This window comes from Periophthalmus magnuspinnatus, chromosome 15 (assembly GCF_009829125.3).
Source record: "Periophthalmus magnuspinnatus isolate fPerMag1 chromosome 15, fPerMag1.2.pri, whole genome shotgun sequence".
Lineage (NCBI taxonomy): Eukaryota > Metazoa > Chordata > Actinopteri > Gobiiformes > Gobiidae > Periophthalmus > Periophthalmus magnuspinnatus.
The window spans coordinates 10,377,884-10,402,088 of record NC_047140.1 but is presented as its reverse complement, the minus strand read 5'-3'; the positions used below and the strand labels follow the sequence as shown (position 1 = coordinate 10,402,088).

Genomic DNA, 24,205 nt, shown 5'->3' with positions numbered 1-24,205 from the left:
TCACCTCCGCGACAAGCGAAAGTCGTGCACGTGAAAACCTTGCGCTCGTGCATGTCGACGTGCACACGCGGGCCTGCGACGCGACTAATGAAAGTTGAAAAATGTTCTACTTTGATTGATAGTTTGATTGACGAGCCAATGCACTGTCCACTTCAGAAACATCATGGAGGAGAAAATTATACTCACGGTGTCGGATTTCCCAATTATTTTTGACATCTCAAAGAGACTACCGAGATATATCAAAAAAAGCAGCTGCCTGGGAACTCGTTGGTGCCAGGGTGAATATGAGTGATAAGTTAACATGCGCAAATTTGTTAATTCAGATAAATTTATGGAGGCTAATAACGAAATGTATTAAAGACTGATTCAACATAGAAAAATATATTTATTTAATGTTTTTACATTAAACAGAATTAGCTGCAGAATAGGGTGGACCCAGGATCGCTTTTTTTATAGTTTTGTAGCGTGCAACCAATTGTAATATTTTAGTCAAATGAAGCAAAACTTTACGAGATTTCATTTTAGCGTCTTTTTCCCATCTACTGCTATTAACCTCAAAATTCCCTCCAAATAAACAGCCAATCAGACGTGTAGGAGGTTCGCGATCTTCTCTGGAACAGCGCGACGTGACAAGCTGCCGTTTGTCGCTGCAGTTTGTCGCTGCCCGTGTGTTCGATTTTAAAGCCTATGCGATGAGTGTCGCTGCACGCTGTCGTTAGTCGCTCCCCGTGTGTCGAGCCCATAAGAGTCAAAGCTAACTAACAAAACTGTGAACGAGGCTTAATGAAATAGTGCATTATTTTATCACCCCTGTAGCAGAGACACACTTGTCTTTTTACAGAAAGCTAACATTTTGTCTTTTAAAAGAAAGCTAAACTTTTGTCTTTTTACAGAAAGCTAAACTTGAAGCCAAACTGCACCAGACGACCTCAGCCGCCGCTGCAGCTGCCTCGGGGCATCTCCATAACTCAGTGCCTTCCAACTCGTCCACGGCTCCGGGTTTTTTCATCCACCCGTCGGACGTGATCCCGCCCACCCCAAAGACCACGCCCCTGTTCATGACTCCGCCCCTCACGCCGCCCAACGAGGCCGTGTCTGCCGCATTCAGTGCAGAGCTTGCTCACTTATTCCCTGGGTCAATGATGGACCCAAGTCCTGTCAACTTGGCAACGCACAAGAATGCCCACAAGGCCAAACAGGTACGCAAACATCGCAGTGTTTTGTGTTTTGGTAATGAGAGATTTTTGAATAATAGGTTGAGTCTGTATCCTGAATGATGTTCCCTGTCCTGTCCCTAGGGTGCAATGGGCAGCGGTTTGGCTCTGGCCATTTCTCAGGCCTCTCACTTCTTGCAGCCTCCACCTCATCAGTCCATCATCATCGAACGCATGCACTCAGGTAAAAATACTACTACTATTATAATTATCTTCTGTTATCACACTATGAAACTAATGCAGTAAAACACCAAACAGCCCCTGAAACTTCAGCCTGATGTTAGACTTTAGTATTTTCAGAATGGGCCATACCATTGTTAATTACAAAGGGTTAAAAAAAAAAAACAACCTCCTTCCGCCACTCTCTCTGCCCCCCTCTGTCGCTTTGTCCCTCTCTCTCTCTATCCTCCCTCTATCACCTTTCCTCCTCTCCTCCCCTCCTTCTTGCACTTTCTTTCTTCCCCCCTTCTCTCTTCCTGCTCCCTTTTCCTCCTCCCTCTCTCCAGGAGCTCGTCGGTTTGTGACCCTGGACTTCGGTCGCCCAGTGCTCCTCACAGATGCTCTGATACCTGTGTGTTCTGACCTGGCGTCTCTCTCCATCGACGTGTGGACGCTTGGCGAGGAGGTCGACGGGCGCCGCCTCGTCGTAGCAACAGACATCAGCACTCACTCGCTCATCCTGCATGACCTGCTGCCGCCCCCTGTCTGCCGCTTCATGAAGGTGCACTTTTAATACCAACTCTGCTCTGATGATTCTTTGATGTAATTAATACAGACCTATTCTGCGGTGCCCAGTGGGAGCTGACGTTGCTTCAAACATCATCACACCAAAGCGCTCTATGGATAGCTACACATCACACTAGAGAGCAGCCCATTTTTTTCATTTGTATCAAAATGACTATGCAACGCTGCAGAATCCTATGAGTATGACGATGAAGAAAATAAAACTGGAGTAGGAAATGCGTACGACACAGTAGGCATGTACCAGTGGAGGTGAAAATGGGGGGAGATTGACAAAATGCCATGCTGAAAATAAGAGATTAGAGATGAATTAAACATGAATCACTCCAAATACAACTTAAGAGGCTCAATGAGAAGAAACAACTAGAACATGAATAAAGATCAGTTCGTAGAATAGGTCTGATTTAAGTACAAATGTATATTTTTTCCTCAGATCACGGTGATCGGTCGCTATGGCAGCACTAACGCCCGAGCTAAGATTCCTCTGGGGTTTTACTATGGCCACACGTACATCCTGCCATGGGAGAGTGACCTGAAGCTGAGCCACGACCCGCTGAGGGACGGAGACCCTTGCCCCCAGCCCGAAGTGGAGCAGCACCTTACCATGATGGTTGCTCTGCAAGAGGACATACAGTGCAGGTACAGAATCCTGAATCCTGGTTGTGTCTCCTATTTGAATCCTGGTTGTGTCTCCTATTTGAATCCTGGCTTTAGTCCTGGCTTTAGTCCCGGCTTTAGTCCCGGCTTTAGTCCCGGCTTTAGTCCCGGCTTTAGTCCCGGCTTTAGTCCCGGCTTTAGTTCCGGCTTTAGTCCCGGCTTTAGTCCCGGCTTTAGTCCCAATTTAGTCACGGTTTAGTCCCAATTTAGTCCCAATTTAGTCCCAATTTAGTCCTGATTCGGTCACGGTTTAATCCCAGTTTGGTCCTGGCTTCAGGCCAGGTTCAGGCCAGGTTTAGTCTCAATTTAGTCCTGGTTTAGTCCTAAACCTTCCTCTCTCCTCAGATATAACCTGGCATGCCATCGTCTGGAGACTCTTCTTCAGAGCATCGACCTCCCTCCTCTGAACAGTGCAAACAACGCTCAGTACTTCCTGCGTAAACCAGACAAAGTGGTGGAGGAGGACCAACGTGTCTTCTCAGCCTATCAAGACTGTATCCAGCTCCAACTCCAACTCAATTTATCCCATCATGCAGTGCAGCGTCTGCGTGTGTCTCTGGGCGCGTCTCGCAAAATCCTATCCGACTGTGACAAACCCAAACCCCAAGACCTGGTCCAGAACTCGTCCACGGAGCAACTCAGGACTATAATCAGATATCTGCTGGACACACTGCTTAGTCTGTTACATGCAAACAACGGTACGGCTACTGTCCCTGTGTTACAGATGATATCACAACATTCTATTGGCCAATCACGTTTCACACAGATGGTGGCAAGTAAAATGAATATAGTTAAAGGCCCTATATTATACAAAATTGACTCTTGTGAGCTTTAAACCATGTTAGAATGTTGTTCCCTTCTCAAAAACATAACCGGAGTTGTATTTTGTTTCATTCACACATGTTTGAGTAACCCTTTATTATTAGTCTCCAAAGCTCAAAATGTCATGTAGTGGTAGTTTTCAATTTAACAGCTACCATTTATCTTTAGTTTAGTTAGAGTAAGAGATTGGCAAATCCAGGAATGAAATGATCCAAATGAGTTAAGTGTTGGTGTATGGGGTTTAAAAACACAGTGGAATGCTTCCTGTATTACCACATGACTTCACAAGGTGGAACAGAGTTTTTTCTCTTTGAGAAAAGAACTGCCTAAATATGCAAGGTTTGTGTGTTAAACGTGTGGATGAAACAAAGCACACCTCCAGGTATGTTTGTGATGAGGAAACGACATTAGAAGACAGATCAGAGAATAGTGTAATATGGGCCTTTTAAGATGCAGATGTTTATTGTAACACAGTCCTTGGGTCTAGTGTCTCTAAGAGAAATGATCAGGTTCAACATTTGTGAATTTACTTCATAGAAAAGTCTCATGTCTCTTGCTCCCCCATCTGGGAATATGACATCATCACATTCTACAATATGAAAACCTCCAATACTGACCATCCCCTTATGACTTTGAAATCTGTCCTTTGCGATTTCAATGTTTAATATCTGAAAAGGGACTGTACCCATTTTTCCATGTAATATTATATTATATATGTAATATTATATCCTTATACAATATAAATTGTATGCAGACCCTTGAAACCTGTTAAAATGTATATTTACTTATTGTGTTAATTATTTATTCATTTATTATTATTGTTTCCTTCTCCTTCCTCAGGCCACTCGGTTCCATCGGTTCTCCAGTCCACGTTCCACTCTGAGGCGTGTGAGGAGCTGTTTAAGCACCTGTGCATCAGTGGAACCCCAAAGATCCGACTCCACGCTGGGTTGCTCCTGGTGCAGCTGTGTGGGGCTGAGAGATGGTGGGGGCAGTTCCTCTCCAACGTCCTGCAGGAACTCTACAACTCAGAACAGCTGCTTATATTTCCTCAGGACAGGTATGAACAGTACTGCTACTGCTACTATTACTATTGTTATTACTACTGCTAAAACTCAGAACAACTGCTTATATTTCCTCAAGACAGGCATTATGAGTACTAATACTGCTACTACTACTACTCAGGACAGGTACTAATTAAAACACTTCTACAAGTTAATCAGACCCTGTCAGGACAGTCTGTTCTCTCCATGTCCAGACATTCTCCACAAAGGCGACCCCCCCCCCAAAAAAAAAACATTTTCAAGTAACCTTCAGACAAAACAAGTCAAGGTTTTTTCTGTTACATCATCTCATATAAATCAGTTCATTATACAGAGGACAGACCCACAGCAAATGAAATCATCCTTCACCACATAAATCACACAAAGTACTAATACTCAGGGTTACTACTGCTGCTGCTGCTGCTGCTGCTGCTGCTGCTGCTGCTGCTACTGCTACTACTACTACTACTATTACTACTACTACTATTACTACTACTACTAGTACCACCACCACTACTACCCCTGGTACCCATTCTACCCATATTACCCATACTATTCATATTACACCTACTATCCCTACTACACTCCCCCCTGCTCCACCTTACCCCACCTTTCCCGCCCCTACACACCCCTACTCTCTTAGTATAGGGGTTATGCTGACGACAGAACAGCCTTTGGAATTGTACTAAGAATACATGCTCACCTGCTCTGAGCAGTAGTAAAAGTAAATTTCATGAGTAAAAGTCTTTTCTCTCTCTTCCTCTTCTGTGTCCTCAGAGTGTTCATGCTGTTGTCCTGCATTGGTCAGCGTTCTCTCAGTAACAGTGGAGTTCTGGAGGGACTTCTAAACCTGCTGGACTCCCTGCTGTGTCCACTGCAGCAGCCTGCTCAGGCCACCGCACATAGGAGAACTGAAGGTACTGACTCGGATAAACATTATTCTAAACCATTTGCTAATATAAGTACATAGCTAACACGCACACATACTCCCAGAAACACGTACTCACACACATACACGCATACAAACACACATTCTATAGGATTCTTCTGTATTTTCACAACATGAACCCTTTAGAATTTTTAAATCCTCAAAGCGCCTAAAAGTTAGATTTGAAAGATTTAGCCTAGCCCTGCTCTGAGTCCATGCTAGCTCCGCTCTAGCAGCTATCACTCAGATTTCTGACATCACATGAGTGGGAGGAACTAGCCCGCATTCGGGAAATAATGCAAAAGAAAAAATATATTTGGGGGTATTGTGCCAATGAACCCAGGCCACTGATAACAACAAAACACCATATTTGGTTCATCTCTAGATTTTATTCTTCCATGAGTTTTAGGAACTTGGCAATACTTTCATATGTGTATTAAATTTGTGTTTTAGTATTTCTTTATTTCAAGCACTGGACATGATCATATATGTGTGTTGGGCATTTAAATGTGTGTGTTTATTCTTCAGGAGTTCTGGACATCCCTATGATCAGCTGGGTGGTGATGTTGGTTTCCAGACTCTTGGACTCTGTGGCCAGTATCGAAGATGAGGCATCAGGAGCCAAGAAGCACTTGGGTGGGAAGGACAGAGACCGGAGCTGCTCAGGTAAAACTATAGACCTCCTCGCTATTTATGCATAACTAAGACCATCACAGACCGAAGACTTAAACTACACAAGGTAAAATGTTCTATATAAGCACTGGGAAAGATGGAGCTGCTCAACTTAAACAAATATAGCATCATACCTTAGAACATAAAAATACTAAAACAGTTTGGTTTGTTTGAAGATTCGATCTCTTTTGTATTCTTGCAAACTTCCATGAGATATTTTGATGTTTGAGTGATACACTTTACAGTCTACAGTCCATTGACTTTTTTTCTGCAATGCTTCACCCACAACCAAATACAAAAATGTGGTTTATTGTCAACAAATAAATCCACCCCATTCTAAAACGCTCATAGCCTCATAGCCATGCTTGTGCTTTTTGTGTGCAGGGATCCAGTGGAGTTTTATCAACAACAGCCTCCAGTCCCAGAGCTCGAGCCGTGCCTCCAAAGGAAACAGCAGCCTGGACCGACTCTACTCCAGGAAGATCAGGAAGCAACTGGTGCATCACAAACAGGTAAATGTATACAAGAAGAGAGGAAGAGGGAGGAGGAGAGTGGAGAGTGGAGAGTGGAGAGTGGAGAGTGGAGAGTGGAGAGTGGAGAGTGGAGAGTGGAGAGTGGAGAGTGGAGAGTGGAGAGTGGAGAGTGGAGAGTGGAGAGTGGAGAGTGGAGAGTGGAGAGTGGAGAGTGGAGAGTGGAGAAAAATCAGAAAGCAACTGGTGCATCTCAAACGGGTAAACATATGCAGTAGGAGGGGCAGGACGATCAGGAAGCAAGTGGTACATCACAAATGGCCAAACATATACAAGAAGAGAGAAAGGAGTCTTTGATTAATTTTGTATAGAATAAGCCCCCATAGAAGACACAGGGGCTTTAGTTTGTCTGCAGAGCACATCTAGCACTTCTTAGACTGTGACCATTCAAACTGGGATTTTAATTTGAGCTAATCCAGTCCACTTTATTTATACAACACATTTTATTAACATGAAAGTGCTGTACAACCAAAAAATACAGTTAAACAAATACAAGTACTCATATATTGTGCTTAATATTTCAGCCCTCGTTGATTTTTAAATGTTTAGAATTGACCCAATCCTTCCTGAACGCTTCTAATGGTGTGGCTCTTTTTGTGCAGCAGCTTAACTTGCTAAAAGCCAAACAGAAAGCTTTGGTAGAGCAGATCGAGAAGGAGAAGATCCAGAGCAACAAAGGCTCCTCCTACAAGCTCCTGGTGGAACAGGCCAAGCTTAAGCAAGCCACGTCCAAGGTCTGTTTAACTACTACATCTACAAAACATACTGGTAATACACCGATAATGATTTTAACACAGAGGCTACAGTGGTAATGTGGTCTGAATGGAGGTTTTTGTAGCGTAAAAATTTGTAAACATGGTAATAAAACAGTTGACGTGTCCTTTTTAATGGTGAAATTGATTAAATTAAAACTATGCCATATATTAATTCCAGCTTTAGGTTGTATCAAGTCCTTTATGAAACCAATTAAGACAAACAGTTTATAAGAACATGTATTTCTTCCTAACCTGTAATTTATGAAAATCAACCAATAATGAAATAAAGGAGTCAAAAAAGGAATACGTTTTTCTGACCCTATTAAAGGAACTATGTAAGATTTAGATTTTAAATTCCATAAACATAACCCATCTTTGTCCCCAGATACGAGCTAAACATGACTACTGATGCCTATTCTAATGCAGATTTATTTTTAATCATAAAAACATGATGGACAAGTTGTTTGTTATAATTTGGTGTTTTGGTTCAACATGATTATTCAACCAGAAAGCAGAATGAGCCTCATATGGCTCTCTCATTTGGGTTCCCAGTTTCAATGCTGAAATCCAGTTGTTTTAAACCTAAATGGTCTCTCTCGTCTGAACCCCAGCACCTGCAGCCAATCATGAATCAGTGCTAGTGCAGCCTCAGCAGCTATGTAAGTGAACTCTGGAGATTCTTTCACATGAGGCCTGTCCATAAACGGACAATGAGGAACACTTGGATTTTGATAGTTACTACAAAAACAGAGAGAATAATGTATTTTAAGGACCTGTGCCATCTGTGGTGTACAGCTGATTGGCCCTGTGTGTGTGTGATATTAACATGAACTCGCTGTGTTTTTGTCTCTGCAGCACTTTAAGGATCTAATCCGTCTGCGGCGTACAGCTGAGTGGCCGCGCTCGTCTCTGGACTCAGAAGCTGCGTCAGTGAAGGAGCCATCAGACGTGGAGCCTCTGCCCTTCACTCTGTCTCATGAACGGTGCATTTCTGTGGTACAAAAGCTTGCGCTGTTTCTCCTGTCCATGGACTTCACCTGCCACGCCGACCTGCTGCTCTTCGTCTGCAAGGTACAGAACAGAAAATAAAACACATGATAAAAACTCATTAAAAATGTACACTTTTCAGTAATCCTAAAAAATCAGTCCATCTCGCTCTTCACTCACTTTGGTTGACAAGGTGGTTGATGTGTCTTGCCCAAAGACACAAGAACATGCACCATCAGAGTTGGGATTGAACCACAAACCCTCATTAGAAAACCACTCTAGCTCTTGAGCCACTGCCTCTACTGTTGCTACACACTCCCCAAAATACCTTTGTAATTGTTAAAAGTGTCAAAAAGGAACTTTATATTCTGATCTCCTTATTTACCTGTAGGTCCTGGCTCGGATCGCGAATGCCACCCGCCCAACCATCCACCTGTGTGAGGTGGTGTCAGAGCAACAGCTAGAGAGACTGCTCCTTCTGCTAGTGGGAACTGACTTCAACAGAGGAGACATCTCTTGGGGTGGGGCCTGGGCTCAGTACAGCCTCACCTGTATGCTCCAAGATATACTTGCAGGTAACTAAAGACACCTGTTTAGTTATGATTTAGCTCCTGGTTTAGTCCTGATTTAGTCTTTATTTAAACCTGGTTTAGCTCCTGGTTTAGCTCCTGGTTTAGCTCCTGGTTTAGCTCCTGGTTTAGCTCCTGGTTTAGCTCCTGGTTTAGCTCCTGGTTCAGCCTGCGTTTAAACCTCCCTCCTCTCCATTTTCTCTCCAGGTGAGCTTCAGTCCCCAGTCTCTTTGGACGTGATGGAGGATGTACCTGCTCCTGATGACGCTGCCTCCTCCTCGTCAGCAGGGGGCAGTGTGGACTGTGAGGAAACCCTGCCTCCCTCTGCTCCGGTGCCCCTAGTGGAGAGTTTAGACGAAGGTTTGGTGCCTGATATAATCGCCGGTACAGCCAACAATGCCGCCGTGTTTCAAAGTGAGTATCCAACACATTCATGTACACACACACACACACACACAGACAGGCTCAGGGGAATTGTACTTCTGTATAATTAATGAAGGCTTCAGTCCAGAGCAAGAGTCCAGGCAGTAGCTGTTCTTAAAATTTGGTCAACATTTTTTTGAAGGTCGATAACTCGTTTGAAGCCACAGAATGTAACTTATGTAAAAGCAAGTTTTTTCATTCTGGATGTTTTTATTGCACTGAAAAACAAGCATCCTTACTCGCTTGCATTTCAAATGTAGTGTCATGTACATTCTATAGAGTCATGTATATTCTGTAATGAGCAGACTGAGTGCAGATATGTGGTGCTTTGTGCGTGTGCCAAAGTGACCTGTTTTGTCCCAAAGGCGCTCCTCCTCTGGCCTCTCTGGACAAAGACAAAGACATAGACTTTGACTTGCTCCAGGACCTGATGGATGTTGATATTGATCCTTTAGATATTGACTTGGAAAAAGATCCTCTCGCCGCCAAAGTATTTAAGGTAAGAACACAGCAGCGTCCCTCTCTTTACATGTCTCACACATGTTTATGTTTAATGCAATTTAGCTGCAGGTGATGGACAAAGATGGGGCAGCATTCGGACATCTCATCAAAAAGGGGGTTCAAAAATGTACTGATATACAAAACAAATTTAATTGAAAATGAAATAATGAATTAAGTTTTATCATGAGTATATGGAAACATTTATTAGATGTTGATTACTTGTGCTGTTGTTGAAGAAGAGGTAATTAGGGAAATACCACTAGTTCATACTGAGTACTGTGTCAAGTGTTTTTCTTCACTTATGTTGTTTTATCTGCCCTTCAGCCCATCAGCAGCACATGGTACGATTACTGGGGTGCAGATTACGGCTCATACGGGTATAACCCATATATCGGGGGAGTGGGCATCCCTGTGTCGAAGCCTCCAGCTGCAGTGGAGAAGCAGAGCAACCAGGGCCTGTCTGTCTCTGTCTCACAAGGTATTCTACTGTCGCCTATCAACTGAAATGCATGTGGTTTCATTATCCTATATTCAAACTTGCTGATCTTCTCTGCAGCTCTGGATGCTCGTCTGGAGGTGGGGCTGGAGCAGCAGGCTGAGCTCATGCTGAAGATGATGGCCACACTTCAGGCAGATTCCATCTTGCAAGCCCTGACCTCCAACGCAAACAATGGTACAACAGGATCAGTATAACGTATTTATATACATTTAATACAAGAAAATACACAGCCAATACTTGGCTATAGGCACATTTATCACAAGAAACAGGGAATACACAGCTCACCTTCAGAATCGCTATTCGAACAAATTTAAAAATTGTTGGTTATATTTTTATTAGTCTGTGAAGGAAGAATTTAAATGTTTTCCTAGAAATAGTTAAGTTTTTGTCATTTGTTATAATATTAGTTTCTACAAAATGTAACCAGAGGGTGCTGTTAGAAAAAAGTCCACTCCTGTGCTGTACTGAGAGCTCTCTCTCCCAGCTCAGCCCTTGTTATCTTGGCCTTTGTCATCAGAGGTATAATACTCCCTACAGGTGCTAGGACCTGATCTCCTGGTGCATTTAAAAGTGAATTAGTATGTAACTTCTAGAGAAGAAAATTCTAGAGCAGTGTTATCACCTCTGGAGATAAATCGTTTTGACTGCCTCCTATGGTTTTATATTGACTCTTACACATAATCCAGTGTTGTGATTTTGATGTGAATTAGTATGTAACTTCTAGAGAAGAAAATTCTAGAGCAGTGTTATCACCTCTGGAGATAAATCGTTTTGACTGCCTCCTATGGTTTTATATTGACTCTTACACATAATCCAGTGTTGTGATTTTGATTTGAATTGAAACAAATGCTCAATCCAAACCTTCTCCCGTCTCTCCAGTGTCCCAGTCGTCTAATGGCACAGATGACTCTCTGCTCCGGGCTCTTCATGGAGGAGGCTCCCCAGGCTCCAGTCTGACCCTGCAGCCCTCCTCTGTGCCCATGCTCAGCTCCTGCTTCAACAAGCTCTTCAGCATGCTGCAAGTCCACCATGTACAGGTGAGACACAGGTCCACCATGTACAAGTGAGACACATATAGGTGAGATGCAGAGATCCACCATGTACGGGTGAGACACATTCAGGTGAGACACAGGCCCATAGTGTACAGGTGAGAAACGTACAGATGAAACACAGGCCCATCGTGTACAGGGGAGACATATACAGGTGTGAGATATGTACACGTTAGACATAGACACGTGAGACACATCAATTTCCAAATGTCATATTATCCCCATTTATATCACAATGTATCACCAGCAGTATGATGTGGTCTAGCCCTGATATAATTCAAATGTTTAAGTTGCAGAAGTTGACTCTTTCTCCCATATCCTTAGCTGGAGTCTCTGCTGCAGCTGTGGTTGACCCTGAGTCTGAACACTGGCTCTGGATCTTCAGAGGAGAGTGGCTCCGACATCTTTCTGTTCAACGCCAGTAGAGTGCCCACGATACCACTTAACCAAGGTAATTATTGTCCCACTATAATACAACTACTGACCTTACTATCCCTCTCAACCAAGGTAAATAATGCCTTACTATAATACAACTGTACATACAATGTGTAACATAAACAGACACCCCACTATCCTTTGTAACCAAAGTAACTAATATCCCACCCTGACTAATATTTGTCATATCTGTAGCAGGGTCCCCACAATCTTTAGACACAATGATGAAAACTTGTTGAAGGTTATATTTTTATGCAGCCATTTTGGACACTACATTCATGATGGTTTTTGTGTAAGATAAATTTAAAATATGTTCAATGCTACATTCAAACTGCTACAATCTGTAAAATTAACAGTGTACCCACAATACCACTCAGCCAAGGTGCCCAGCGTCCCACTATAGCGTTAACTGTGATGAGTACCTGGGTCCCAGGTAAATCAGCTGATAATGTTTATAATGAACATTTTACAATCTCTCTTCTTTTTCTCACATGTCATATTAAAAAGGGATTTAACACTAATCAGTTTATAACTGTGACAGAAAGTGTATGAGGTTGAGGTAAGAAGCTAGGCTAGGCTAAATTAGCATTTGCTAATAAGAAGGTAATCCAATGCTAGATTAATACTGGAAAAAAAAGAGAAAGTAATCCTAAATAGAATAATGTGAACCATGTTTTAGCGAAATCAGTAGTCAGACCTGTCACATGCATTTTAAGCCCCACCACTGGCCTAGACAAGGTCTACTGCAAACTACACTGCTCTTATATATGTAACATGAACAGGTTTAAGTGTTTCACAGTATGTTGAGCCATTACCTACATGTGGTCTGTATATTTTGGGTTTCGTTGTATGTGCAGTTGATTTAACGTTTTTGTCTTCTTTTGCTTTAGCCTCCATCAGCAGTTTCCTGAGTGTTCTGGCCTGGTATCCAAACACGTCCCTCAGAACCTGGTGTTTGGTGCTGCACTCTCTCACTCTGATGACCAACATGCCTCCATCACGTACGAAACAAGATTATTATTATTATTATTATTAAAAATATATTTATGCAATCACACCACAACATCTGCTTAACTAGAGACATTTGACCTGCCTCCCTCTCAGTCTAACAATACAGGAATATAGGAGGATGGGAGAGCATCTGACACACCAGAAAATAGGAATAAGTTAGGGCATCTGACACAGCCCTCTTTTTTCTCTCTAGCCTCCAGCTCTGGTCTCAGCTCTCCTGACAGCACAGCTCTTCAGATGGTATCAGACCCGACCCTTGTCCATGTTCTGGTCCGGTTTCTCTCGGGGACAAACCCAAACGGCACCAGCCAGCACAGCGCTCAGGTGGGCCCCACGGCGACGCAGGCCATGCACGAGTTTGTGAGCCGGCTCCAGGTGCACCTATCATCCACCTGTCCTCAGGTGTTCAGCGACTTCCTGCTGCGCCTCATGCACATCCTATCGTCTGAGAGGTGAGACAGCTGGATGGGAGGGTGAAATATGGGTACTCTGACGCCCCTTTGTCCACCAGGGTGCTCATTCTTGGCTGGTGCTGAGCACTGCTATGTGGATTTGCGGGACGAACAAAGTATTGTCATATTTATCACATGGTGGCAGAGTGGCTAATACTTTAGCCTGAACGCTAGAAGGGCCTGTGTTTTATTCCTACATGGAGACGGTCATTCCCCAATTTGAGTCAGAGCCGTATTTGCGTCAGAATTAGCTCTGCAGAGCCACTACGGCAACACACACTAGGACAAACTTCATGTAATAGTCTGTGTTTGTATGATTCTTTAAATGTGTTTATCTGAAGGTGAATGTGAGCCCAGCATTGCTAGAAGGGCCTGTGTTTTATTCCTACATGGAGACGGTCATTCCCCAATTTGAGTCAGAGCCGTATTTGCGTCAGAATTAGCTCTGCAGAGCCACTACGGCAACACACACTAGGACAAACTTCATGTAATAGTCTGTGTTTGTATGATTCTTTAAATGTGTTTATCTGAAGGTGAATGTGAGCCCAGCATTGGACACATTTAACTTGGCACATTTAACTGGTAAAAAGCTCCAGGAAACAGAGCAAACAAACATGGAGGCTCTTTGAGTCTTTGTAAATAAAGTTAGATAAGGTTTTTTGATCAACTCTGTTTCATTTAAATGAAGGAGAACTAAGTTTTAACTGACTGAACATTTCTGTTTCTAGTGAGTGAAATCATGAAAATAAAGTCAAGTTAACGACTAGCATGACTGACACAAATTTGGCTCTCACTCAAATTGTGGAATGACAGAGACCACTGCCCATGTGTGTGGAGTCTGGATGTGTCCTGTGTCTGTGGGTTAACATAAGACAAATTAGAAAATAAATAATTCTCTGTGATATATTGTCTAGTTTACTTATTTTGATTTTAAAAAGACACTTTTATTAATACTGACCCCCGCTCCCCCTCTCTTCTCTCCTCTGGTGCTCAGAGGTCCATTCCAGTCAGGGCAGGGCCCTCTGGATGCTCAGGTCAAGCTGCTGGACTTCACTCTGGAGCAGAACTTTGAGGTGGTTTCCGTGGCAACAATCCTGTCTGTCATAGAGTCCGTCACGTTTCTGGTGCACCATTACATCACATGCTCAGATAAGCTGGTGTCCCGGAGCGGCTCTGACAGCTCTGTGGGGGCTCGAGCTTGTTTTGGGGGACTGTTCGCTAACATTATTCGCCCAGGCGACGCCAAGGCGGTGTGCGGAGAGACGACACGGGACCAGCTCATGTTTGATCTGCTCAAACTGGTGAACGTCCTGGTGCAGCTGCCTCTGTCTGGAGACCGAGAGTTCAGCGGGCGACTGCCACCAGGGGGCGTTAGCGCGGCAGACAGCAGTGTGTCCGATGAGGAGAAGGTAAGGCTTTGGTTTTAGTTTTATTAAATGGGTACTATCCCATCAGATTAAATAGTAATTAGAAAGACACTTTATATGTCCATTAAGGGGATGTTTTTTTTTGTTTTTTTTTGTTTATAAGTAATATTCCAGCCTATTTTTGAGAGCCCATATGTTTGTACTTTAACTCTACTAAACACTCTACCTTTGTTTTGCAGGTGTGTGGAAGTAAAGAGGGTGGGTCCAGTGGTGGCTCATCATCCAGTCAGGGCCCGGCATCCGGAGTGGCAGACCTTGTTTTAGCCAATCAGCAGATCATGAGTCAGATCCTGTCTGCGTTGGGGCAGTGCAACAGCAGCGCTATGGCCATGATCATCGGTGAGAGACGGGGCAATATTCATTTCCATTTTAAACAGTTCGCAGTGGTCCAAAGTTATTACCCACTTACCTTATGCAGTCAGAACATCATAATTACTCACCACGATGAGTTTATAAGCACTTTTCAGTTTTCAGAGACCAGAGTGGAGTTTTGCAGTCACTATAATAATGCCAAAAACAACTAACATGCTAACACTTTGCACTTGATTCTTAGGAAGTGTCAAAATATCTCAGTAGGGCAGTTTGAATAGACAAAATTTTATAAGTACCAACATTTCCTCCCCAAACAGCAAAAGCTCTTATTTTACCTAAAAACTGCTGACTCTGTAGTTTAGATCTGTGTAAAGATGTTCTGAAATGTGATTCTTGTATTAGTTTATCAGTTCTTCTGGATGTGTTTTAGAATGTGAATTTTGAACAGAATCGTATTATTAAAACATAAATCTAATCATTAACACAATGCTTGTTAAAAAAAATCCCAACTGGATATTTTTCACAAATCATTCAAATCAGCAGTACATCTCGCCGCCTCTTACCCTCTCAATTGTAGTTGTGTAATAATACTAATGTGTAAATCTTTATGTCTCAGGAGCGAGTGGTCTCCATCTGACCAAACACGAGAACTTCCACGGCGGTCTGGACGCCATCTCTGTGGGCGATGGCCTCTTCACCATCCTGACCACTCTGAGCAAGAGGAGCAGCTCTGTTCACGTCATGCTCCAGCCAATCCTCACATACATGGCCTGTGGATACATGGGCCGACAGGTGAGTCCCTGCACCTGACACGTCCTCACAAACACGGCCCAACAGGTGAGACTCTGCACCTGTGCCCTCTTCACATACATTTTTTTAATAGCATTAGCTACTGTTCCTAGTCATTTTTCAGGAAACTTTAGTTCAAACTAGGTCAATTTGCAGCTTTCTGGTCAAAACCGTCTAAGTCTTTGGGCTGTCTCCAGTGGCCTCTACATTTTAAGTAGTTGGTGACATTTATTTTTATTTTATTTACCTTTATTTAACCAGGATAAAAAAACCAAACATTGAGATTAAAAAATCTCTTTTTCAAGAGTGTCCTGGCCAAGAAGCAAAACACGCACAGGACACAGACATACTCATACTAAACATATACACAGCACACATCACACACCTCACTCTCCCCTTTAGTCCTCCAGACCTCGCCTCTCTTCCCCCCTCACTCTCCTATGTGGTTAATTTTGAGAGCATAGAAATAATGGTTGGTCTACTTTGTCCCTGTCAGGGCTCCCTGTCCACCTGTCAGCTGTCGGAGCCCCTGTTGTGGTTTATCCTCAGAGTGTTGGACACCAGTGAAGCGCTCAAGGCCTTCCATGACATGGGTGAGTCTGTGGAACAATCAAACATCTGTAGCATGTACAAACAGACAGGGAATCATAGGGAATGGGCTCTATAGGTAGGTTTCATTAAATCTAAAATATTACCGACTTTATATGAGAAGATTTAGTGTAAAAGTAGATGTCTTTTATTTGCACTTTTCATTTCACTATTTAATTATTGCTAAAGAAAAGGCTAAACTTTACTGAATCTTTAAAAAATATTTTTTTTAGAATAAAGCTGCTGAGTCCAAGCCACTATAGATTGTATAGCAGGAATTTAAAATGCTTTAACAGCATTCTGGTCTAGATATGCTTATAAACATATTTTATATCTGTGAAGTGAACCTATAGCTCACGCTTTGTCTGTTATTAATGTTGATATCTTGATTTAGGGACAAAATGGCGAAATAAAAACCCCTGGATCATGTAGCGTGGGGAAAAACCAAAATTTTATGGTCAGAATAGCGAGCCTGACAGCAGCAGTTACACAGAAAGGGGGGTCACAAATTTTCAATAGAAAGTTAATTGCAGCCAGAGTTGATGGAACCAAATCAGGCCCATGCTCTCTTCCTATTTGAAACACAGCATCCTGTGGGTTTGCTATGTCCAGGCTATTGTCCTAACCTCTGTCTGTCTTTGTATCTCTCCCTGTGCAGGAGGAGTGCAGCTGATCTGTAACAACATGGTTACCAGCACCAGAGCCATCGTGAACACGGCCCGAAGCATGGTCTCCACCATCATGAAGTTCTTAGACTCAGGTCCAGGGAAGTCCTCTGACGGGAACCTGAAGGCCCGGGTCATGACTTCTGAACCTGACAACGCAGAGGGCTTGCACAACTTCGCTCCACTCGGTACAGAACCCACTTTTGTGTTTTACCTCTCCCTTTCACCCCTCTCTAGTATCGGTAAAACTAAACAGAAAATAATTGGGTTTTCTTTTTGATTTTGAACAATAATAACAATGCAAAAACATCTACATACCTCATCTATACACACTATTGCTGGGTCCCAGATGACATCACAGCATTCAATTTTTTTGGGGGCTATATGCCAAAAAAATCTTAATTTTCTTAGAGCCAGATCATGAATTCAATTTGATCACGAGTCATGTGAACTTAGTGCAATTGGTTAAATCTAGCTGTCACTCAGAGCAGTGCTGAGGCTGACCACTAGGAGGAGTGAGCGAGAAAGTGTGTTGGTTTGAGTGTAGAGCTGCTGATTGATTGATGATTTTACCAAAACACGACCATCATCATCATCACTTTCATTTTTACAAGTGTAAAATCTTTGTTTTTAACTACATTGCTATTTTAGTCTACTTCAAAGATGCACTGCGCAACTTTCAGGTGGAGGGTCCCTTACCTGCTTGCTTTCATAGAAATTGCGTAGTGTTTGCTTTGAAATGCTCCAGAGTATGGCATTAAACTTATCCATTTTGCAGTTTTTGTTAATTACAGGTGATTTTACTTCTCCAAAATAATTTGAAAAACTTGTAATGTCACATTTGACCTTGCTGGTATCACATGTTTGTCTCCATGGAGACAGATAAGCATAATGCCATACTGTGGAACATTCCAGGAAAATAATAATCAATGGAGTAAAGCAAGTGGTGGGCCCTCCACCAGCAAAGTTACACAGTGCACCTGTAAATTCTGTACATTTTTTCAATTTTATTTGTTTTTCTGCAAGGTGAAATGTTGTTTCTTATTGGAGTATCTTTGGACACAGGATTTTTCCCTCTCCATATAAAACCATGTCTTACTCAGGCACCATCACCTCGAGCAGTCCCACCGCTCAGCCGGCTGAGGTGCTGCTCCAGGCCACTCCTCCCCATCGCAGAGCTCGATCTGCGGCCTGGTCCTACATTTTCCTCCCTGAAGAGGCCTGGTGTGACCTGACTATCCACCTGCCCGCTGCCGTGCTACTGAAGGAGATCCATATTCAACCACACCTAGCATCTCTCGCAAGTGAGTACGACAGGGCTAGACTAAAACTGAGACTAAAGCAGGACTGAACCAGGACGAAACCCTAATTATTAATAATGTTTTGTTGTTTTGTTTCCTGCTCTGCACCATAAACTGTATATATAAGTGGACATAGCTAACCTGTTAGCTGCCACTTTCCAAATAGGAAGTGAGCATGGGTGAGCTTCCGGCTCCATCACCCCTCGCTCTGTAACTGCTGCTGTCAGACTCGTCATTTTGAATTTAAAATGTTTTTATTAACCCGCTTTACATGATCCTGGTGTTTTTATCTAGCTACTGTGTCCATACCTCAAGATATGAACATTAATAACAGACAAATCAGGTGCCTTCTTTCCCCGAGGTCGCTCCCTCTAGTGTTAGCAGCAGATTTGATTGGCAGTGTTGCCAAGTGCTCACTTCCTGCTAAGCCAGTGGTGCAGACAATAGCCTCACCTGGATTGGCTCTTTGGTTGCTGTGATTGGTTGCTTTGGTTGCTCGTGATCAGAACTCCAAATATGGAACTCGGCTCCAAAATGGCCCCTATAACTGCTAACCTCAGTGAGCTTAATTTGACTGGAGCCGAACACTATGGGTGACATCACACTCACTTGGTCCCCTTCTATATACAGGCTATGGACACCTCAAAACAAACCAGCGCAAGTTAAAAAATATGAATGTAATCACTCTTGTCTCTCTTCCCATAGCATGCCCCTCGTCCGTCTCTGTGGAGATCAGTGCTGATGGCCTGAACATGCTTCCTCTGTCCACTCCAGTCATCACCTCTGGACTCACCTACATAAAGATCCAGCTGGTCAAAGCCGAGGTTGCATCTGCCGTGTGTTTGCGGCTCCACAGACCCAGAGACGCCAGCACCTTAGGCCTGTCTCAGATCAAACTCCTGGGGCTCACGGCGTTTGGAAACACCTCCTCTGCCACTGTCAACAACCCCTTTCTCCCCTCTGAGGACCAGGTCTCCAAAACCAGGTCTGCACACACACCAAGGACACAGTGATCACTACTTTCTACATTACTATACTATACATAATTTTATATTTAAACAGAAGACATCAAATATACTAAGCAAGATATATGGAGTTATGTAACAAAGAAAAAAAAGTTAAATAACGAAATATTTGACAAAGCAAAGGGTGGATATTCTGAGGTTTTTAATAGAAAATATATTAAAAAAACATTAGTAGTTAGAATGAGTCCAAACTTTTCACTGGTCGCATGTGTCAGAATTAGTTTAAATAAAATAAATGTGAAGTTTTTGTTGGACTTTTGTTCTGTTGTATTGAGCTTAGGTAACATCACAGAGTAGGTTACGTTAATTATTATGGGCTACATGAGCTGTCAGATGTGCTAAATCTTCATTTACCCCCTCTCACTCATTCCCCCTCTCTCACCCCCACTTCTCTCTTTCCCTCTCCTCTCTCAACCCCCTCCTCTTCTCTCTCTCTCACCTCTCCTGCTCTCTTCTTCCTCTCCCCTCTCTTTTTCTCCTCTCTCCTGTTCTTTCTCTTCCTCCCTTTCCCCTTCCTCCTCTCCTCTTTCTCCTCCTCCCCTTCATTCTCTCTCTCTCTCTCCTCCTCGCTCTGTTTCTCCTCTCTCTCCCTCTCCACCCCTCTTCTCTCTTTCTCCTCCCTCTCTCTGTCTCCCCCCCTTCTCTCTCTCTTTTCCTCCCCCCTCTCTCTTTCACCCCTCTCCAGTATTGGTTGGCTGCGTCTGCTGCACCACTGCCTGACCCATGTGGGTGACCTGGAGCCCATGATGGCGTCCGCAGCGGCACCCACAGCAAACCTTCTGCAGACGTGTGCGGCTCTGCTCATGTCTCCGTACTGTGGAATGCACTCTCCCAACATCGAGGCTGTGCTGGTGAAAATCGGGCTCCAGTCCACCAGGGTTGGGCTCAAACTCATCGACATCCTGCTGAGGAACTGCGCTGCCTCTGGGACTGACCCTGCAAGTATGTCACATAAAGCCACACTGTGGAACATACATGGTCATAAAACCACGTGTTTCATTCACATTTGTTTGACTAACCCTTTATTATTAGTCTGTCTAGTCTCCAAAGCTCAAAATGCTCTGTTCCACTTTGTGATGTCATGAAGTGGTATTTTTCACGCTAATAGCTCGTTTTACTATTAGTTCTGTAGAGATTGGCAATTTCAGGGCTCAAATCACCCATATGACTCTAGTGAATATGTATGGAGTTAAAAAACACGGTGGAGCACATGTTATATTACCACATCACATCACAAGGCGGAACAGAGTGTTTTCTGTTTGAGAGAAGAACTCAGCCTAAATATGCTGGGTTTGTGTTAAACATAAACAGGGGGTTGTGTGAATGAAACAAATGCAACTCGAGGTTATGATGAGGAAACAACATTGTAACATAGATCAGAGAAGAATTAATTGACTAAATCTTTTGAATAAAACATCTCCAGACAGAAAAAAAACATACTCCAGAGACAGTTGTATTACTCCTGTTACTCCTCAAAGTGCAGTCTGGAGGTAAATGGTGTTTTTGGGTTTATTTCCTGTTTGTTTTGTTCAGATCTGAACAGTCCTCTGCTCTTCGGCCGACTCAACGGTTTGTCCTCAGACTCCACCATCGACATTTTGTACCAGCTCGGGACCACGCAGGACTCTGGCACCAAAGACAGGTAGGTACCCCTCCTACTCCTTCTACCACCACCACCTCTTCTTCCTCCTCTTCACAACACAAACCAACAACAGGTACTACTCCTCTTCCTCATCATCTTCTTCCTCACAACTGAATATTTAAACTCCGTATTCTGCACTTTTTAAACCATGTTATAACATTACCTCAAAAACTGAAGTTGTTTTGTTTCACAACATGTTTCGATAAAGCTGTATTTTTAGTCAGTCTCCCTCTGCGCCCTTAATGCTTGATTCCACCTTGTGACATCATCAGGTGGCCATCCAGACTCCTCTGTGTTTACAAAGTCCATACGCCGTCATCATTTCGATTCTTAGTCATCACTGCACAGCTATTGTGTTTAGAAACTGGTGTCTTGAAGGCACTGAAGCTGTTTCTGAAGCAAAGTACTATTAGTTTAAAGTATTAAACTAGATATTTATACTTTTTATTTATGTTTTAATTGCAGTAAATGTGTATTGCTAGTTGTTTATTGAAGATGATCCCCAAAGTCCACTGAGAAAATGAACGACAGCCAGACTAGAAAAGTAAAACTGCCCTGGGTTGGTCCTTGTGTAGAAGTAGTACTTGTGATTGATGTGTCTGACTCTTAAATGTAGGGGGCACAGTACAGAAAATGTGAGTAAAATAGATGAGACAAGCTCTTTTAATCAACAAAAAATCTAGATATTGAGGAAACAACGATTAGTAAAACATAAAATGAAAAAAATCCTTTCTTCTGTCCTCGTTTAAACCCACCCAGTGCCCTGTGTCCTGAGCCGTCTGCACCAAACTCTTATTAAATTAAAAAGCAACAAGAGAAACATTGTCCCTAAATGTCTCATTTGAAACGTCCTGAAATCCCAGTGTCCTTGAACGTAGACTCAGAGCTGAAGGAGGATCTGTAGACTCGTAAATACACTGTAAAAGTGTCCTGTCTCCTCTCAGGACGCATTCACTAATAACAATAATACAGGCATGGAGCTGTTTTCTAATCAATTAATTTAACCTTTATTTTAACACACAAAACTGAGATTGTCAAAAGTATTGAAAATCTGATACTAATCAACGTTAAAACTATTATCAAAACTAGATCCTCATTTTTGGCAGGTATCGATACTAAAAAGTCTCATTGACAGGACAGAAATGAACCTTTCCTGAATATCTTTAGAATGATCTTGAGCTGTATCAGAACAAGTACAACACACATAGACTAGTATACGCCCGTGGACCACTATGGAACCTACTGGACACTGAGGATTACACAGATATAAGGCCACATGGGAATATAACAGAAAGTACTACCAGTTAATGTGGAAAATCACAGTTATTGTCTAAAGAGTGTTTTTATTGTCATTGTGGTATCAAGATCGGTATCAAGTATCGCATCTATTCATTAGCATGGAATTAGTTATAAAGTTTAGTACCATAGTGTTGAGTCTAAAAACAATAGCTGCTTTATGAATTTGAGTTTGATTGGCAAAAATCATAATCCATATTAAAACATTTCTTTGTAATATATTGAGTCACTTTTGTTTTAACTGCCACTGTAGACAAAGAGAAAGTTTAGCCTTTAAGCAAGGTTTTGTGCAGCAGAATGCTGCACACATCATAAACTGAAGGGAATAAATGTATTTTGGATTAGAACATTTTTGTAATTTCATAGCCTTAATGATAAAACAAGAGGATTGAATTTAAAAGCATGGAGGAGCACTTTATGAATTGCCACCTAATGACATCACAAGGTGCAAGTTTTGTTCAGAGCTTGATGCATATAAGTAAGTAAAAAGTTAGATTTACCCAATTACCAACAGTCCTTAATGCTGTCTCATTAAACTCACTCAAAATGCTTCAGACGCACACACTGTAACTAAAGCCTTCTCTCTTTCTGCTCTCCAGGATCCAGGCCCTGCTCCAGTGGGTCCATGACTCCTCTCTCGTGGCGGCCCACAGACTCAGCTCTTCTCTGGGCTTCAGCTCCTCGGGCTCAGCCTCTTCTCTGGAATACGGCCTCCTGATGCCCTCCCCCTCTCACCTGCACTGTGTGGCGGCCATTTTGTGGCACAGCTATGAGCTACCGGTGGACTACGACCTGCCGGTGCTGCTCAACAGGGAGCTCTTTGAGTACGTACTCTAAATTAATCTCAATGAAAAATTAGATGAGAGGAGCTTTGGTAACTGTATTTGTGGAATTGGTAAGTTTAAGCATTTAGAAGCTGTTTTGTTGACTTCATAGTGATCGTCATACTGCTTACTAGGAGTAGTGACGGCAGTTTTGAAAGCCTCATTTTGGGGAATGTGGTGACTCCATTTTGAAGACTTTGAAGTATTCGGATGATGGGAAATTTTGGAGTGAACTGTTAATGCAGGGAAACCCTACAGCCGTTTGTTACAAACTTAGACTGCTCTCCACCGTCTGTAGATAAAACATGTTATTTCTTGTCAAACCGGAAGTAAGCACCAAAAGCAGAGGTCTGATTGGCTGCACTTGGGCGGTCCACCCTTTTCACTTCACAGTCTGAACAAAAGCTGTTCTTAAGCTGTACATGTGCCCAAAAATAAATGCGTGTGAAGCCAAGGGGAGAGCCAAGGGGCGAGCCAAAGTTTGTGAGTACCACAGATGAGTTTGATTTAAATACTGACATCCTCCTTGATTTAAATACTGACATCCTTGTACTGCACCTTTAACCCTATAGCATCGGATGCTATCATTGCCGATGGAGCGCGGTTGCAGACTTTCCAGTAGCGTAACTCCGCAACCAGTCGTGCTCTCATGTAAATTCAAACGGCGTGGGGCTATTTAAACATTTTACCGTCATTATGGTAATCTGCCTCTGTTGTCCCTCGAAGATGATGAATGAGAGTGCAGGTGCTCCGGGGATTTTCCCAGTCATTTATTCGATACGCAAAAGAAAAAATACGGATGGATATGTAAAATAGAGGTCGTTGTGTGAAAAAATGCAGTAAATTCTGATACTTCCTTTAACATGATTTTTATGGCTAAAAAAAGAATAAAAGTCTAGGTGAGCTATGCTGGTCCATAGTGTGCTCAGTCCTTAAAGGGTTAAGAGCAGGGGTCATTCTCAAACTCTTGGATAAGTAGGATCTGAAAGTTAAAAATGTATTGAGGCTGTTGAAGGTGATGCCCCTTCCCGCTCGCACTGCTGGTTTA

The 24,205-nt window shown here is 42.8% G+C and overlaps 1 protein-coding gene across 3 annotated transcripts in view; it reads left to right on the top strand.

Moving 5' to 3' along the window:
* birc6 (baculoviral IAP repeat containing 6) overlaps positions 1 to 24,205 on the top strand; it is an 88,391-nt gene that overhangs the window by 24,676 nt on the left and 39,510 nt on the right. For all 3 annotated transcript variants that reach the window (XM_033979517.2, XM_033979511.2, XM_055227418.1), the window contains exons 26-55: positions 894 to 1,199; positions 1,299 to 1,398; positions 1,721 to 1,935; positions 2,389 to 2,594; positions 2,958 to 3,310; positions 4,275 to 4,494; positions 5,255 to 5,394; positions 5,934 to 6,071; positions 6,462 to 6,589; positions 7,210 to 7,341; positions 8,218 to 8,433; positions 8,741 to 8,924; positions 9,126 to 9,332; positions 9,707 to 9,840; positions 10,167 to 10,320; positions 10,399 to 10,515; positions 11,221 to 11,378; positions 11,715 to 11,841; positions 12,716 to 12,826; positions 13,030 to 13,288; positions 14,283 to 14,697; positions 14,895 to 15,054; positions 15,644 to 15,819; positions 16,313 to 16,409; positions 17,063 to 17,257; positions 18,173 to 18,373; positions 19,076 to 19,355; positions 20,081 to 20,337; positions 20,929 to 21,037; positions 22,933 to 23,157. In XM_033979517.2, the coding sequence (XP_033835408.1) occupies positions 894 to 1,199; positions 1,299 to 1,398; positions 1,721 to 1,935; positions 2,389 to 2,594; positions 2,958 to 3,310; positions 4,275 to 4,494; positions 5,255 to 5,394; positions 5,934 to 6,071; positions 6,462 to 6,589; positions 7,210 to 7,341; positions 8,218 to 8,433; positions 8,741 to 8,924; positions 9,126 to 9,332; positions 9,707 to 9,840; positions 10,167 to 10,320; positions 10,399 to 10,515; positions 11,221 to 11,378; positions 11,715 to 11,841; positions 12,716 to 12,826; positions 13,030 to 13,288; positions 14,283 to 14,697; positions 14,895 to 15,054; positions 15,644 to 15,819; positions 16,313 to 16,409; positions 17,063 to 17,257; positions 18,173 to 18,373; positions 19,076 to 19,355; positions 20,081 to 20,337; positions 20,929 to 21,037; positions 22,933 to 23,157 (5,720 nt within the window). The remainder of the gene's footprint in view (positions 1 to 893; positions 1,200 to 1,298; positions 1,399 to 1,720; positions 1,936 to 2,388; positions 2,595 to 2,957; positions 3,311 to 4,274; positions 4,495 to 5,254; positions 5,395 to 5,933; positions 6,072 to 6,461; positions 6,590 to 7,209; positions 7,342 to 8,217; positions 8,434 to 8,740; positions 8,925 to 9,125; positions 9,333 to 9,706; positions 9,841 to 10,166; positions 10,321 to 10,398; positions 10,516 to 11,220; positions 11,379 to 11,714; positions 11,842 to 12,715; positions 12,827 to 13,029; positions 13,289 to 14,282; positions 14,698 to 14,894; positions 15,055 to 15,643; positions 15,820 to 16,312; positions 16,410 to 17,062; positions 17,258 to 18,172; positions 18,374 to 19,075; positions 19,356 to 20,080; positions 20,338 to 20,928; positions 21,038 to 22,932; positions 23,158 to 24,205) is intronic.